The sequence below is a fragment of the Eutrema salsugineum genome, unplaced genomic scaffold (genome assembly GCF_000478725.1).
Source record: "Eutrema salsugineum unplaced genomic scaffold, Eutsalg1_0 scaffold_12, whole genome shotgun sequence".
NCBI lineage: Eukaryota > Viridiplantae > Streptophyta > Magnoliopsida > Brassicales > Brassicaceae > Eutrema > Eutrema salsugineum.
Genome location: NW_006256895.1, coordinates 8,700,607 through 8,719,299, shown reverse-complemented (window position 1 = coordinate 8,719,299; position 18,693 = coordinate 8,700,607). Strand labels below are relative to the sequence as shown.

Sequence of the window (18,693 nt, the reverse complement as noted above, 5' to 3'; positions counted from 1 at the left end):
AACTTCACACCGGGATGTGTTCGTCCGATGCTCCGATGTTGTGATGTCCTGAAGCTTGTCTTGGCGTGTGTGGTGATACCGGGATGCAAATGGCCGGGGTTGTCCTCAGTGTTGTGGAGAAAACTCGAACGATGTGACTAGCATCAGGGTTCATTTCCCAGGTGTAGATGCCGGTGTAAAATGAGAACTTCTATGAGATTTACGCCGAGGAGCACACCTAGATGAAGCTGCTCAGTGCTGGGAAGATTGCTGGAATGTGTGAGCTAGCACCGAGGTCAATATGGCCGGTGTGAAAGTCCGTGTTGATTAAAGGGTTTGAAACGATGCAGATTACACCGAGGTGTTCTTCTCCGATGTTGTGGCCGGTGCTGAACGTGCAAAAAGATTGGTGCAAGGCTCAACTAGCACCGGAGTGCATTATCTCGGTGTGGACCATGTTGTTAGACTCAGTGTAGCAAAATCCCCAAAATAAGCCCAACACCGGGGTTAGTCTTCTCGGTGTTCATCTCGGTGCCAGGAACTTCTCAGCACTTAAACTATTGTAACTTCCTGCTCAGCACTCAGAATCCAAATTTTCCAACTCTAGGTAAAAGAAAACTCACTCAGCTTTAACTTTGGTGAAAAGACCATCTGTATCCGGGGAGAGGAAGGTGTCCCGGACGGTAGATCTTTGAGACGCATCGGAATGCTCCGGAAAAGGGTTTCAGAACCTTTGTTCACTCCGGAAACGTTATCTCCCAGCTCAGAGCTCCAAACTGTGTGATGTAAAGTGTTATGGAAAGACGACTTAAAGCTCTTAAATCTTGAAGAAGGCTTCGGAAACTGAATCGGTCTGGAAAGGTAGCGTCCTGCATAATCTTTGAAGCACATCAAATCGATCTGGAATGCAAGCGAGACAGGCATGTCTTCCGGTGGCCATAACTCTCAGCTCACTGATCTGAATCCACTGATTCTGGCTTTTCTGGAGATCCCGGAAGCTGAATCGGAGGGCAAGGCTCCCCGGACGAGTGATCTTTGGCGCGTATCAGCAGAATAGGTTTTAGCCGAGGGCTCGTGTACTGGTGCGCGGGTTTTGGCCAATAAACTGATCTCGCGGTAAGGTTTTTAGCCAGTAAAACATAACCTGTCTCGGCATGAAATTCAGCCGATGCAACCTCCATCCGGTACAGCTTTTTGTAGATGAAAACTTCACTCGGTAAGCATTTTAGCCGAGAATTGTAGCCTGCAGTACATGGCTTTTGCTGATAGATCCAAAAACACCATGTCCACCATTTCTGATCTTTCAAACTCCATTGCATCCCTTGGTCTCACCTGTTCTACTCCAAAAGCCTCCAAAGTACCTGCTTATGACTCCAAACCATGCCAAGGTTCATTGGGACTTAATGCAAACCCCTAAGTCCTAAAATAATACCTAAATACCTAATGCATGAAATAAGACATGATTTGGACAAAAACATGCAAGCTAAATGATGCAATTTATGAACATATCATTAATACAAGATCCAATAGGTATTTAGGGCAGAACCAAAACCAATTCGAACCGGAGATTTCAGGTTGGTTCCGGTTTGGGTATTTCGGTTCCAGTTTTTATGTCCAGGGTGAATGATGAGTATGAGGAAGATGAAGAGTAGTTCCAAATGGTGTGGCTTTTTGGGAATTTTTCTTTAAATTAATTTGGATATTAGTTAGTTATTTTTAAAAACATTACTTGTATCTGCTTCGGTTTATTTAAGAATTTAAGTTATTATTATTTTTATTATTGTAAGATATTGGTTTTAGAATTGGAATAAAAAGTATTATTTTTAAATATGATATTACGTTTACAAATGTTCAGGCCGGTTTGTCTGGTTCCTTTGGAAAGACGGGATCTGGTGTTCACAAAAAGCCATATGCTTCATCCCCTCCCCCGAACGAGCCTGCACTGGATCTACATTGAATGTTAGCTCGATCTTCATCGGATTTTTGCCCAATTTTTATTGGATCTTTTTCGAGAGGCTGAGGAATTTAATTCTTGTCCAACCCAAAACCAGCTTTGTTGTAGAAAAAGAAAGAAGAAAAGGAGAAATGAGAGAAGAAGTCTTTCACTTAGATATTTAAAAAAAAAAAAAAAACTCGTAATCTTTTAAAGATGATATGGCATGGAAGACTATTTTCATCGTATAAACAAACAATGCAAATAATTCATCTACATTTTTTGCTGTATGTTTACTATCTAATTACTCCCCACACTTGTTTTTGATGTAGTTGTTTCTTTTTTTTCCTTCTAAAGTTTTATTATAATATCCAAACATGATATAAAGCCGGATAAACAGAAGACTTAACCTGAAAATTTTATGGAAGATAACGTTAACCGAAAAAATTATGTATTCTGAGAGAAACGCTAAAAAAAAACAAAACATAAAAACAAACCCAAAAATAAGATAAAACAAACCTAAAAAAGATTAACATCTAGCTAACTAAAACTGAACTTCTAAATCTAGTTGTTTTTATTTTATTTTCATATCTATACTATTAAAAGGAAAACATTTATTGTGTCCAAACAGATTTTACTTAGTTTTCTATAATTCTGTTTTTAGATAACTTCTATTTATGTTACCAAACAAATCAATTTAATATAATTTTGATAAAATAATTTATTTTTAATTTATATTTCAAAATAAATTCAAAAATGTAAATTTGAATTTAGATTTAGATTTCCTTTAATATAGGTTATAATATTTATCAAAAATCATAAAATAAATTATTATTATATTTTTTAAAAAATAATAAGTCATATATTAATTTAAATTTAATTTAAATATTCAAATTTAAATAATACTTTCAATGACAAAGATGAAAATAATATATTATCGTATATTTTTATTCAATAAGTCTAAATTTTTAAATATTTAAACTTAAAAATATAAAAATACACAAATAATATGAATGAGAGATTATAATTATGTTTTAATAATCATGATCTTTTTCGAATTACTATAAATAAATATTTTCTAATAAAAATTTTATAATCGTTGTACTTTTTAAATTAATATAAACGGATAGGTTAGAATAATATTTTTTAATCACAAGCATATTTTTTTTCGTCTACCCAATTAATACATCACATTTGGCTAGTCAGAAGATTGATCCGTAAACTATCTTCGACCGGCTTGGTATTACTGATTTGGGAAAATATTACACTTCGTGTGCGAGCTCTTTTTGCAAAACTATCAGCCCATACATTTAAACATCGGGGGATATGATATATTGTGAAATCCAGAAAGCTTTCTCGGAGGATGCGAAAGGATTCCAGTTATGGCATAAAACCCGGCTAGTCCGCTGGAAATTCGGTCATACTCACTAGATCCAAACAATCGGACTGGAAATGTACCGAAGTCTTCTATCTCTTTCTCAAGCATGACATAGCTCAAAGGAGGCTATCCAACTCGGCATAAAGAGCCGAGAGGCTTCTGCCGTATCATTGAATACTAAAAAGCTATGTTCCCCTCCCTTCCTCAGAACTCCAACCAAGGCCACTAACCGATCCATGATTGATCCAAAAGGCATCAATCCGACATGTCCGGAGTCGCTGGACCTCAGTAAGAGATCCTGAGGTTGGATGGGATTGCGGTGTCCCAGCGTCTATGTCGTCGATTCTTTGGGTTGGTTCGCGATCTTCCAACTCTCTGTTTCCACCCTGGCTAACAACAGAGAATCTTCCGGAGAAATTTCTTTCCCGTTAAAGATCTTGTCGTTCCTTGCTTTCCAAATATATACCATAAGATCCAAGGATATACATCTTTTTGGGGATCTGTCATTCCTAACTCTTTTGTTTTCCAAATGAGGAAACTCATATTTTGGTAAATAGAGGTACTCGGAAAGAGGCCCGGAAGAGACGAAAAATCCAATAATGCCCAGACTTGTAAAACCGGGGGACATAAGAACAGGAGATGGTTTATGGTCTCTTCAGGATCCCTACACCTGGGGCATCACTTATCAGTACCCAAATGTCGGTATGTAAGATTATGGTTTATTGCCACACATCCTGATAGGGCCTGCCACATAAAATGTCTTATCTTTCCCGGTGTGCAGAATTTCCACACATAACTTTGAAGCGCTGTAATACCCGGTTCTATCATCACTCCAAAATCTCGTTCTAACTTCATCCTTCTAATCAGGTCATGACCTGATTTGACAGAGTATAAGCCTGATTTTGTATGATTCCATGCGTAGCCATCTAAAGTATGGTTCCGGCTAGATCTCAACCCAAGAATAAGAAAAACATCCTCAGGGTGGAAAAATTCTCGTAAAAGAGGAACATCCTATTGTTTTGTATCCTGGCGTATAAAGGAGTATACTAACAGTTTCGGGTCCTGAATTCCGACCTGAGGAGCAGCTCTCGCCGGGCGAGCCTTATGGTCTGGGATCCAAGGTTCACTCTAGACTCTGGTATTAAGACCAGACCCATTGTCTTCCTTAAACCCATCTTCAGGAGTGGTTTTGCGGCCATAATGCTCCGCCACCCATAAGATGGTGAGTTGATAACACCGTATTTTGACCACTTTTATGGATCGTTTTGAATACTTTTTCTATGTTTTTAATTGCTTTCAAGTATTTTTACTACGTTTTTCTAGTATTTGTAGTTCCAAGACTCTTTTCAGGTAACTTAGGGAAAAGCTAACAAAATGGATAGAAAACCAGATTTCAGCTCAAAGTCATACCGTCAGAAGTTCACCCCCGCTTGAAGGCCTTTTCACAGTCTGATCCAGCTCAAATTTGGAGATCTAAAAGATGGAAGTATCAACTTTCCAGCACACTTTACAGCTTGGCAATCCAATGCTTCAATCAAAAGATACGCGAAGAGCAAGATGTCCCGTAAACCAGCCGGCAAGCGTTTCCACCCGCGGCCAACAGGCCATTCCCCGCGGTCACAACCATCCCGACCGCGGCCAGCCACCCATTCCTTGTGGTCATGCACATCCCGACCGCAGCCAGCTAACTCCGACTTTGAAGGCCCATTTCTAAAGCCCGTATCATTTTCCCAGCCTCAATTCTGGAACCCTAGACACCAGAGAGTATTGGAGACTATAAATACATGTCATTTAGGTCATTTTTAAGAAGAGAATAAGATAGACGAAATACTTTACAGAAATATTACTTTAAGCTTTGTTTTTAGGTTTTAGGGAGAGAGAGATATGTCTCTTGAACCCTTGTTCTTTCTTTTTCAATTTTGGTTTCTATTCTACCTTTTAATACTATGTTTTTGATTTCGTTTATCATGTCTGAGTAGTTTTATTGTTGGGTCTAAGGGATTTTTGATGGGGATATATATGTTCGGTGGGGATTCCATTGGCTATTGAGCCGAATCTTATAACTTTTTCTTCTGAATTCGTTTTTACTGCATGAGAGTAGCGTCATGAACTACAATCTGATCGAGATGCTTGGTGATACGAAAGTGTTCATCCGGTGTCAGATCTAGTTTGGGAGAGCAAAACAAACATAGGAGTGGAAACCTATCTATGGGCGATTTGTGAATGCTGACGAGTCTTAAACATAATGCATCTCTTCTTTTCCAGGGCCAGAGTGGAAACCTACTGGTCAGGGTTGAGAGAGGTAGTTGTCTATGATCACGACAGTGGCGTATTCATACGTCCGCGACTCCAGTTCGAAAAGTTTAAGCTAAGATCTTATCAAATCTACTCTCTAGCGATGTTTTGAATCGTTCATACCCCTGAGAAAACTTCCCTAAACTCCAGCGCTTTCTTTTCTATAGATTTACACCGATTTTCATTCAAGCTTTAGTCTAGTTTCTTTACTCTTTCAATCAATTTTCACTTAGCAATTAGGTCTAGCCGTATTCTCGTTTTACTCGTTTTCGTTAAGTTTAGTTATTAGGTCATTTTAATTATCGTATTTTCTCTTTCGGATTCGTTTTTACATTTTAAACACACCACCAAAACCCTCACAAAACTCGCCTGGTTCTAGACTTCCTTACTTTATATTTCTTTCGAAGGCTTTTGCAAGAAAGATCCTCCTTCCCTGTGGATTCGATCCCTAAGTACTAGAATCGATCAACTGTGCACTTGCGGCTATTGATTTCATTTAGGGTAAAACTTGACACCCTCACTACGACACGCATCATGAGTAGACCCTTAGATCCTCTAAGGGGTCAGATTGTCTATAATATTTGCCTCTTAACATCCGAACCAAGAGAGATGAGGGATACTGGATAAGTTGCCATACCTGTTTTGCAAGAAGGGCTAAATTAAAATCTTGTAAATCTTGAAATCCTAGACCTCCCATGTCTTGGGGAATGAAAATCTTGTCACATGCTATCCAGTGTATCCCAACGCTATTTTGTTTAGAGCTCCACTAAAAATTTGCAATGGCACTCCGTATTTTGTCAGTAACTCCTTGGGGGTAGTAAGAAGCATGACATGGCATAGGTAGGTAAGGCTTGTGCAACCGATTTTAATTGAATTTCTTTTCCACCTTTGGAAAGAAGTCTTGCAGACCAATTATTGACACAATTACTCAGACGGTCATGAACATAAGAAAACACTTTCCTTTTTGATCCACACATTTGTTTTGGGAGTCCCAGATACATACCCATACCCATGCCGCCCTCCGATGTTATTCCGATAGCGTTTTTTATACCTTGCTTTATGGTTGGATCCATTATATTCCCACACATGATGGATGATTTCCCTAGGTTGAGTTGTTGTCCTGAGGCTGCTCCATATAAATTAATGATCTTGAAGATGTCGGCTCCCTGTTGGATGTCCGCTTTACAGAAAAAAGGCTATCATCGGCAAACAGAATGTGGGAGACTGGAGGGCTCGCTTGAGCTATTTTCAGTCCAGTGATACGTTTTTCTTCCTCTGCTCCATTGAGTAAAGAGATAAGTGCTTCTGTACACAGAATAAAAAGAAATGTAGAGAGAGGATCTCCTTGCCGCAATCTTCTCGATGGTTTAATTTTCTTTATTGATAAGGATTTGGTATAAGACTGAAGAAATCCAGAACATTAATAGTCTAACCCATCTCTCCGAGTATCCTAACTTGATCATGAGTGCTTCAATGAAACCATTCCATCCGATCATAGGCTTTACTCATATCCGTCTCTATAGCCATGAAGTTTTCCTTACAAATGGTGTTGGTATGGAGAGCATGAAAATTTTCTTGTGCCAAACAGAATGTTGTCTGTAATAAAACGCCTAGCCATGAATGCTGATTGTGTTTCTGATATCAGATTAGGTAATGTCTTCTTTAGTCATTTGCACATGAGCCTTGATATAATTTTATAGCTCACATTACAAAGACTAATTAGACAAAATTCCGCCATTGTTCTTGGCTTTTCTTTTTTGGGATAAGGCATATATTAGTCTGATTAAGTCTAGGATCAAAGAATCCCGATACGAAAAAATATTTCATCAATTTAATTATGTCGTGGCGTAGGAATTGCCAGAATTTTTGATAGAATTTGCTCGTCATTCCATCTGGTCCAGGAGCTTTATCCGGATTAATATCAAATAATGCTTCTCTAATCTATTTTTCTGTCGGTTCCATCAGTAGGAGGTGGTTCGAGCTGTCTAAGACTTTCTCGGTAATAAACCGGAGTGAAACTTCTGGATCTGTAGGTTGTGATAAGGTAAACAAATCTTGAAAATATTGGGAAGCCACCCGTTCAATACCTTTCGCGTTTTCCACCAAATTCCCATTACTATCTTTTAAAGAGACAATATGGTTCCGGGCTCTCCTTTGTTTATTAAGGGTATGAAAGAATTTTATATTTTTATCACTATGCTTATGTCATTGCTCTGGACTCTTTTGTTTCCAAAAGATTTCTTCCTCACGTTAGGCTGAAAAAAGTTTTCTTCTAATCTCTTCTATCTCTTCTGTCGAAGTGGTCTAGTCATCTTGGGCTATATCAAGTTGAATCTTTAATTCTTCTATCCTTTTTTCCGAATTTTTCGGGAGAGACTTCTTCCAGAAGGAGATATTTCTACAACGTACAGTTAGCTATTTTTTGATGAAAATCTCGACGTGAAATTTCATCAAAAGAGCCCCAGCCAGAGATTACAGCCTTTTAAAACCCGGTTTTCCCAACCATCTTTTATCAAACATAAAAGATTTTTTCTTCCTTTGGTTATCCACTCGTATCATAGCCAAAACTGGTCGGTGGTCTGATCTCCATAATTTCAGGTACTCCGCAGTAGTGTGGAAAATTTTAGATTGTCATTCTTTGTTTCCAAGGGCTCTGTTGAGACAACACTTAACTTTACCCGAACGTCTTCTTCCAACCCATGAGAATGAATTCCCCTTATACGGGAATTCTAGCATTCCACATTTAACCAACATAGTCCGAAAAGGGACAAAGGAGAATTCTGATATCCTTCAATCTCCCCGTTTCTCATGATTTCATGTTATATCGTTGAAATCTCTAATCATAAACCAGGCGTTTCTTCTAGAGAGGCTTATCCTAGGTAGTCATTCCCAAACATGTTCTCGTTTTTTTTTATAACCGAATCTCCATAAACGAATGTCATAAAAAATTTATGTCCTTCCAGAGAAGTTTCCCCATCAATCAAATGTTTATCCGAGTAAGAAATAGAAACCGTAGGTTCATCCATATATAAAAGTGCTAGTCCTGCACTTCGGCCTCTCGGCTCAACCTTAAAAACATGGTCATATCCAAAATAAACTTGCTATCTTGCAGAAAGTAACGATTATTTTTTGTCTCCGACAAAAACAGAAACCTCGGTTGGAAACATTTGTGGAGTTCTTCTAAATGTTCTTTCGTCAAATCTGAACCGGGTCCCTGACAATTCCACCCGATTACATTCATATTTTAATTTTTTTTGGTTCCGGATGATAGTCCTTTAAACCTCCAAATCAGCAGAAAAAACTTTGCACTAGGCTAGAAAGCTTATGAAAAAAGAACGAGTGTTGTTTGAAGACTTGAGTTAGCAAGAGAAGCTGCAGCTAAGGCAGGGTTGTGAAGATCTTAGGGCTCAAATCTTTAGGAAAAATTTAGAAAGGCTAGAAGGGTTTGAAGTCGGTCAAGAAGCTTCCGGCAGCGAGAAGAGGGTTGGAGATGGCAGTGTTTATGAGTTCTTCAGAGCCAGAAATCTCACAATTGCCTCTTTGTTTAGATTCGCGACGAGAATCGCAACGGCAGCTACACGGCCAAAGGTTAATACAGTATGCAATGTAATCACTTTAAAAGATAGATGTGGAGGTGGCGGCAATGACGATGAATGGTAAATCATCATCTCTCAGAAAATCTTCCAATTCGCCTTCTTCATAAAGATCTGTATCCACCAACCATTCTTCATCATCATAATTCCTTCAATTGTGTCGGAGATTCCAAGGGCATCAGGATTCCTGACAGTGTTTGTCGTTGCAGAGATGTGTTCAAGGAGACAACTTTTTATCCAGATTCAGTTTCCAGAGATCCAGAACGTAAAAGGGTGTAGCTTGGTTCACTTGTTGAGTGTTCCGCCGGCTTGATTCTTCAAGACATAAGCTAAAAATATATGGACTTAGCACGCGGCTAGAAACAGAGAGAGCTCCGAAGAAATATTCTTCATACATCCCAGAAGGGAGAAAAGCCTGAAATCTTGGTCGTCATTGATGAGGAAGACTTCGTAGGGTCAAGAAGACCAAATAAAAACACAGCTGCAGCAGGAGTTTTGGCTTGAAGAAGAATTCTTAGCACAAGCCTAGAGATTTGGCAAGTGTAGAGCCAAGAGGAAGCTGTACACAATAAACATTGTACGCCATCTTTAGGGGAAGGGGGGAGAGAAGAATCGGCTCTCCGGCGGACAACAGAGGCAAAGCTAATCACGAGCATATATATACTAGAAAATAAATCAATAAAAACAGAAAAAAATATTTATCACTTATTAGAAAATTATATCTAAATAAAAACAAAAACACAAATTATATTACATAATTTGATAAATTAACAATAGTTTTTGTGCCGATGCACAAGGTAGAATCTAGTAATATTTAAAATGGATTATGAAATCAAAACTGTACAAGCATGATTCTAGATCCTTATACAAAAATAAAAAATTAATTTCTCTATTATAAATAAAACTAAAAGACAGAAAACAGTGATAATAATCATCAAGTTGGTGAAAGTGGTATATGTATCAAAAGAATAACCTGCATTCTCATCTTATACTAATAAAAGTTGAAGCTATAGGTTTCTCAAGGCGTCCACATAGGATTTAAAATTTCAATTCTATTGGTCCACATCAACATTCAAAAATAAGGAAAGTTTACAAATTCTAATCTTATTATTGAATAAAGAAATTAAAAAAGTTTACAAACTCTAATATTATTGCTAAATAAAAAATTCTGTATAATTTTTTTATTGGTCCACTTCAACATTGAAAATTAAAAAGTTTACAAATTCTATTATTGTTTTTTTTAAATTATTAAAGATAAAGAAATTATATGTAATTTATATTAATAATAAAAACTAAAATAAATAATAATAAAATAGGAAATTTTTAATTTTTAATTAAATGTATACACATATTTAGAGACTCTTACATTAGCATCCAATTTTTTTGTCACATATAACAATTTTGAAAAATTTTTTTTATGTGTGCAACCATATCAAAAATAAAAAAATAGAGTTAAGTTTCACTAAAAATTGAGTCATTACAGCATAAAAGAACCAACTTGACTAAACTATATGTTTAGCTGTTAGCTAAATTACAAAAAAATATAACAAAAGGAGATATAAACAAAACCACTGCAAGACGCTTTAATATTGAAAAATAGACCGTAAAATCTCCAAAGCTTGGCCACCAAATTTGAGAAGAATGATAAATTTCAAGCAATCCGAGAAACATGTCAAGTGATTGATACTCGACACTTTTGAAAAACGAAGCACATAAAATAGAGAAAGAAGTTCAATCATTAAGATGAAAGAGATTGAGGTATCCAAGGAAGATTTTTGAAATAACATGGCATCTGATGGGGTTTTAACAAACTAACTTTAACCACAAAGGTAACAATTAGCTGACCAAGCAACATCCAAATACATTCGGTAAGCCTCAAAATAAGGAGGTTTCTAAATTTTATTACTAAGAAAAGTTAAATATATATGCCTCTAAGAATATCCACATAGGATTTTAAAATTCAATTCTATTGGTCCACATCAATTATATTTAAAATTAATTTTTTTAAAAAATTCTATTGTTAACAAAAAAATTATATTTATAGAAAAATAAAAGTTGAAGCTATATGCATATAATGACATCCACATAAGATTTAAAAGGTCAATTTTATTAGTCTACATCAATAACTAAAATTTTAAAAAAATTTCTAAATTATAAATTATATTTTTAATACAAAACAATATAAAAAATTGTTAATTAAAATTCTTAATAACAGTTAAAACTATATTATTTTTGATATTCACATATATATAGGGACTCTTACATATATGCACATATATTTAGGGGAATCCCAAAAATTCTTAATAACAGTTAAATCTTGAATTTAAATTAGATATATGCACATATATTTAGGGGCTCTTACATTAGCAATCGAATTTTTGTCACATACTATAATAAATTTTAAGTTTTTTTTTTCTTTTGTGTGCAACCATTTCAATTAAAAAAACAAAAATATAGAGTTAGTTTTCACTAAAGAATGAGTTATTACAACGTAAAAGAACAAATTTGACTAAACTATTTGTTTAAATATTAGCTAAATTACAAAGAATATGATGAAAGGAGATATAAACAAAGCCAGTACAAGCTGCTTTAATATTGAAAAATAGACCATAAAATCTCTAAAGCTTGACCATCAAATTTGAGAAGAATGATAAATTCCAAGCAATCTGATAAACATATCAAGTGATTGATACTCGACACTTTTAAAAAATGAAGCACTGAAAATAGAGTAAGAGGTTCCGTCGTTAAGGCGAAGGAAACTGAGGTATCCGAATAAGATTTTTTGAATAACATGGCATCTAACGGGGTTTTAACAACCTAACTTGAACCACAAAGATAACAATTAGCTGACCAAGCAATATCTGAATACATTTGGTAAGTTTCAAAACAAGGAGGAGAGACCAAAATCACTTGCCGCAACGGGTCTCGTGTGAGATTTTCCAGTTTTGATTTCTAAATCTATTACTAATAAAAGTTAAAGTTATATATCTCTAAAAGTGTCCACTTAAGATTTAAAAGTTCAATTTTATTGATCCACATCAATATTTAAAATTAAAAAAATTCTAAAATTCTAAATTATATCGTTAACAAAAAATATATTTATAGAAAAAAATTTAAAATAATATTGTTAACAAATTTTTATTATTAATAACAATTAAAGCTATATTATTTTCAAGGCATCCACATCAGCATTTAAACATTCAATTTTATTCGTATATATCAAAGTTGGAAATTACAAAAAAAATTTCCAAATTCTAATATTATTGTTAAGAAAATAAATTAAAAACTACAGAAATTTCTATTAACAAAAAATAACATGATATTAAAATCTTCAATATCACTGTTTAAGTTATAAATTTAATTTGTTATCTATAATAAAAATATATCCTACTTATACAAGATTAAGTTATTTGATTTTAAAGTTTTTAGCGTAAAATTTTAAATAACTGATAACTATGATTTATATTCATCTAAATTTTTGTTACATATGCAAAACATATTTTCACATAACCTCATGTAATATATTATGCGAAAATAATCGAAAAAATTACATTTTGTATATTCGATTTGGAATTGCAATAGATTAATAGAAATTTTTAGTTTTTAGTTTTTCAATTTGTTATTAATTATTTTATATTTGTATGTACTAAATTGTACCGGTTTTGCCTACTTAATTATAATTAGAAAAAGTGAGAATGAATATAATGAAACTGAATATAATCAAACAAAAATCATTAAAATATAGAAATAAGATTAACAAAATAATATATAACAAGAATAAAAATGAACATGATGAAAAAAAAATTCATTCTTATTAGAAGAGATGATGTATAATCATTGAAATATTATTTAAAATTTAACACAATCAATTGACAAAAATATATTTAATTCACATATTTTGTGTGATTTTATTCATATCATATTCAACTATTATTTTGGTTTCAAAACTAAAGCTGTTATTAATCTCAAAGTAAATATTTAATTTTTAAGTTATGTTTTAAATTAATAAATCAAACTAAAATTTTGTATTGGTTAAACAAGAGCATAAAAAGATTAAATTTTAATTTTATTTTTTAAATAACACATATATAATTAAAATAAAAGTGAAAATGATGAAAAAAAAATATTTTCTTCTTGATTTAAAGAAGTGAATGTATAATATTTATATTATCATGTTAATACTATGTTTAAAAAAGTAGCATTTGATTAATTTGTAAAATTTTTAGGTAGTTTGAGTATATTAACTTATAAGTGTTTGATAAAATAAAACATTTTTACATATATAGATTCAAAACAAAACCGTTAAAACATCACAATTTATATTAAAATTATTATATTAATATCATAATATTTTTAATATATTGTCTAAACACTAATATATAAAATTTATATCATAATAGATATAATTGATTGTATATAATTTTTATCAACAAAATATCCATGCGTAGCGTGGACGCAAAATCTAGTTATATCTAGAAAAATTTAGGACACTCAAGAAATTTTTATTTTATTTTCTATCTCACTTATACAACACATAAAAAAAAATATTATTATATCTGTAAATTTAGTACTCGTGTCTATTTTTTTGATATTTTATCTGTAAATTTAGTACTGCTGATTTTGGATTTTCAAACCCTTCTAAACATTTGATTTGTTTTTTAAAAAATAGTTTATGTTTGTTTATATATTTTTTTTTTTTTTGTAAAAACTAAAAAGGAAAAAATATCTGAATAAATACGAAGGTTTGTCCGCATATATAAATATATTCGCGTGTGTAGTCGGTATACCTCTCACCCTTTTCTTCTCTTATCTCCGCTCTTCTTAGGGTTTCTATCGAAAAAAGCTCGAACATGGCGGACGATTCAGTACTCCTCGACTCTACTCCAACAAACGGAAATACGAGGAGCAAATCGCTCCTCCTCCGTCAACCCGCAGACCACAGGTTTCTCTTCCGGCCCCGATCCCATCTGCTTCGCTGATCCCACCGGCGCAACCGCTGTTCCTCCTCCGTCTTCCTACAACAGCGTCCCTCCTCCGATGGATGAAATCCAGATGGCTAAGCAAAAGGCACAGGAAATTGCTGCTCGTCTCCTCAACAGTGCTGACGCAAAACGTCCTCGCGTCGAGAATGGCGCTTCTTATGATTACGGCGACAAAGGGTTTAGCTCTTATCCTTCCGGTATGTAAAATAGCTTCCGCACTTTGTTTATTTATTGAAAACTAGGGTTCCAAAAAAAAAAACGAGAACTTATTGATTTGTGATTGATTTTGATTTAGAGGGTAAGCAGATGACAAACACGGCTCCATCTTCGATACCTGTTTCGTATGGTAGCTTTTCGGGAACCACTAAGAAGATTGATATTCCGAATATGAGAGTTGGGGTTATTATTGGTAAAGGTGGGGAAACGATTAAGTATCTTCAACTTCAATCTGGAGCCAAGATTCAGGTTACGAGGGATATGGATGCAGACCCTAATGCTCCGACGAGGACTGTTGACCTAACAGGCACACCAGACCAGATCTCAAAGGCTGAGCAGTTGATAAATGAAGTCCTTCAAGAGGTAGTCCTACTATTGCTAATGATAGTGACAAAGTTCTGTATAGAAGTGATTTAACTAAATTACTAATGCTGCGTCTGATGAATTTGGTTCAGGCTGAGACAGGTGGTACAGCTGGTTCAGGTGGAGGCTCCCGTAGGATGGGTGGACAACCAGGAGCTGATCAATTTGTTATGAAAATTCCTAATAATAAGGTAGTCAATGCTCTGGAGATTGAGCTGTTTTATGTAACCTGTGTTTTGTATGTAACACACAAACTGCTCTAGGTTGGTCTGGTGATTGGCAAAGGAGGTGAAACAATCAAATCAATGCAAGCGAAGACTGGAGCTCGAATTCAGGTTTGTGACACTACAACGTGTAGCAGGCGTCTATTTTGAATTCAGCCTGTGAAATGTTCTTCAACCTTTGGTGATTGTTTGCAGGTTATTCCATTGCATTTGCCCCCTGGAGATCCAACGCCAGAAAGAACTTTGCAGATTGATGGGACTACAGATCAGATTGAACATGCTAAACATTTAGTTAATGAAATCATCAGCGGCGAGGTATGTTTGATTGTTGTGTTTGTTATGGATTATGGCAGGCTTCTGCAGTGTCTATTTTTCTCCCTGAATTTGATATTGTGTTGTGATTACATCATTTAGTTGTCATTAACTTTAGGTTTACCTAGCCTATCCCACAATCTTTATGTTAGACATTTATTGGAAGAGAAATATAGGTGATATATGGTTACACTAGTTTCACTTAGTAAATATACCAACAGCTAAATACTCTTTCTGCTCATGGTGAGCTATACTCTTCTTATGCTTTCACTTCTGTTGATATAAGCTCCACGGTAATTGCATCTAAATTGGAGCGCATAGTTCTTCTCTTCTGCTTATTTGCAGGGAAGGCTCCATATTTTGTGATTTTCTTGACTTCTTACAGAAAGATATTCTATCTTGACATTCCTTAACTCCATCTTGTTATTGAAATTGTAAGAGATTATATGTTGATTCTTGTTCCTCTGTGCATTGTTTGCCAGTACCTCTCTTCACCGAGTTTCATGCTTCTGTTACTATCTTCTCATAGCAGTTTGTAACGGCCTTTCCTTTCATTTACGTTTCTTCTCTTTTGATAATCCAAAATTTTCAATATGGTTAACATGTTTCTTTACGACTCCTATTGTTATCAAGAGATTCTTAGCATATTCACTTTTCAAATGGTATTTTCATCATAAAAATTTATGTTGCCTTTGTTCGTGGAGCATATGCAGAAATCTGTGTTTCATCGATGCTGATCACAGCCTTGTTGGCTGATCATACACTGGTTTGGGTAGCCTTTGTGAGGTTGCTGAATAGTTTCTTGCCAACCTGGTGTGATAGTATTTTTAAAACAGTTTTCATATCTGATGATTTCTGGGGTTTTAGTTCTGTGCAATAAATGTGATATACTTTCTGTAACACTTTGCTCCAATTTTCTGTTTGTCAAATCACTTCCGTTCAATTATCAGGGTATCACCAAAGGTGGGCGACTAACATTCAAAAAACTATTAGCCAATTTCTGTTTCAAATATTTTGCTGACCTAGTAATTTTTTATATTCTGCCTTTTTGCCTGCTTCCTTTCTTCATGGATTCGTTTCTAGCTGAACCCTTTATCCATAATTCTACTCCACAGATCATACCCCAGTTCCAGTCTGCTATTATGTTTCCATGAGTATTATTATAATATTATTGTTCAATACAGCACTCTTTAGTTGATATTAGGTTATTTTACTGCGTAAAGTTATCCTTCGAGAAAATAGGTATCATGTATATATATATGTTGCTTTTATGTGCAAAAGCTTCTATAGTATTTGTGGTTTTTCTTGCACCTACTTTACCTCGGATAGGGAAAGGGATGGGCTTCTGCAGGAGTAACCCAATAATTTCACCAATCAGTACGGTATGTAGGCATCACCATTACCCTTCTAGAATATGATATGATCTTGGTTGATCCTATATGGACAGATATTGGTAAATGACATAAACCGTGTAATTGTATGCCTCTAGATCTGGTCTTTTTTTATCTGCTTTATATGTCTCTGCCTCTGTGTTAATGTGTTTTTATTCTGTGTTGTCTTATTGTTTCCCCGAAGTTTCCTATGCTTATTTTATTGGTTTGTTTTACGCAGAACCGTATGAGAAACTCATCAATGGGTGGAGGTTATCCACAACAAGGTTACCAAGCCCGCCCGCCTTCAAGCTGGGCACCTCCTGGTGCTCCACCAGCACAACAACCTGGTTATGGTTACATGCAACCAGGAGCATATCCTGGTCCACCTCAGTACGGTCAATCACCCTATGGAGGTTATCCTCAACAAACTTCAGCTGGCTACTCCTCTACCTGGGATCAATCCTCTGTGCCACCATCCCAGCAGAGCGGACAAGGTGAGTATGATTATTACGGTCAGCAACAGTCACAGCAACCAAACAGTGGTGCTAGCTCAGCCCCACCGACAGATACCACAGGCTATAATTACTACCAGAATGCTTCTGGTTATGGCCAAGGTGGTCAGGGATACCCGCAAGATGGGTATGGTGCTTATAATGCCTCACAGCAATCAGGATATGGTCAAGCTGGGTATGATCAGCAACAGGGTGGTTACGGCAGCACTGCTAATCCAAGCCAAGAGGAAGATGCATCTCAAACCGCTCCACCATCCTCAACTCAGTCTGGACAAGCTGGGTATGGTACAACTGGTCAACAGCCTACTCAAGGTACTACTGGTCAGGCAGGGTATGGTGCTGCTCCGACTTCTCAAGCTGGTTACAGCAGCCAGCCACCAACGGCTTACAGTTCTGGTTATGGAGCACCACCACCAGCTGGAAAGCCACCAGCTTATGCTCAGAACCAGCAGTCTCCTGGTGCTCCTGGGAGCTATGGTAGTCAGTCTGGGTATGCGCAACCAGCTGCGTCAGGGTACGGACCGCCTCCAAGTTATGGGTATGGTCAAGCACCACAGGGATATGGGTCTTATGGAGGATACACACAACCTCCTGCTGCTGGTGGTGGTTACTCCTCTGATGGGTCTGCTGGTGGTGGTGGTGGTGGTGGTGCGCCGGCTTCGCAGAGTGCTCCACCAGCTGGACCGCCGAAGGCATCCCCAAAGAGTTGATAATGTTTATGGATTTTTTTTGGTTTTTTGAGGATTTCTTAATGTTCGTGTTTGACATTTTAGCTGTTTAACATTTTTCTTTATATTTGAGATAATGGTTAATGTGTTCTGTTTTGTCCTCTTCGTCTTCTCATTTGGTGTAAAGACATGGTCTCTCTTTTAAGATATTGTGTTGTTGAAGTTATCGCTGTTTTCTGATTAGTGAACACATAATATATGGTCTATATGAGTGTTTACAATACATCGCATAAAGGAGAGAAACTTCTTTCTAAATTTCGTGCTCCCATCATTTAACGCACCTACTACTGAAAAAACATCAGACTCGTATGAGAGCCATCTAACACCCTTAATCACCTGAAATTACCGAAGAAGATCATTATTTTGTGTTACCATGTTTCATCAGTAATGTGTGTCACACTCCCATATTGTTGCTTTAGTTTCTGTAATTTTAATGATCTATATCAAGTTTAGAAAACAATGTCTTCATCATTTTTAGTTTTCCAAAGATACCATAGTTCATGTTTTGAATATCTTTCCAAAATCGCTATAAAAGATAATCAAATTTTTTGGTTAAAAACGATGAAACCAGCAAAACACGTTGTTTTTCCTTTGGTTTTCCTGAAATATTTACTAATAGCTAGAATTTTTTGTTCATATTGTGGAATTGTGAAGGTGTTGTCGTTTTGGGCTTCACACATAAGTGTTAAGGGTCAAGTCCATTAGTTGGATTAGTTGGGCTGAGTCTTTTACATGATAAGTTGAGCTGCATTTGTAGACGAAATCCAATAAGGAGTTGAGCCTTTAAGATGGCACAGATCAATGT

At 35.7% G+C, this 18,693-nt stretch overlaps 1 protein-coding gene across 1 annotated transcript; it reads left to right on the top strand.

Moving 5' to 3' along the window:
- The first annotated feature begins 221 nt into the window (after positions 1–221).
- Positions 222–18,066, top strand: LOC18025720 (far upstream element-binding protein 1). The gene is given in 9 exon segments (XM_006408775.2): positions 222–258; positions 330–439; positions 14,004–14,115; positions 14,118–14,357; positions 14,456–14,739; positions 14,832–14,930; positions 15,003–15,074; positions 15,159–15,278; positions 16,887–18,066. Coding segments are annotated over 9 exon segments (2,058 nt in total). The 3' UTR covers positions 17,871–18,066.
- The last annotated feature ends 627 nt before the right edge of the window (positions 18,067–18,693 follow it).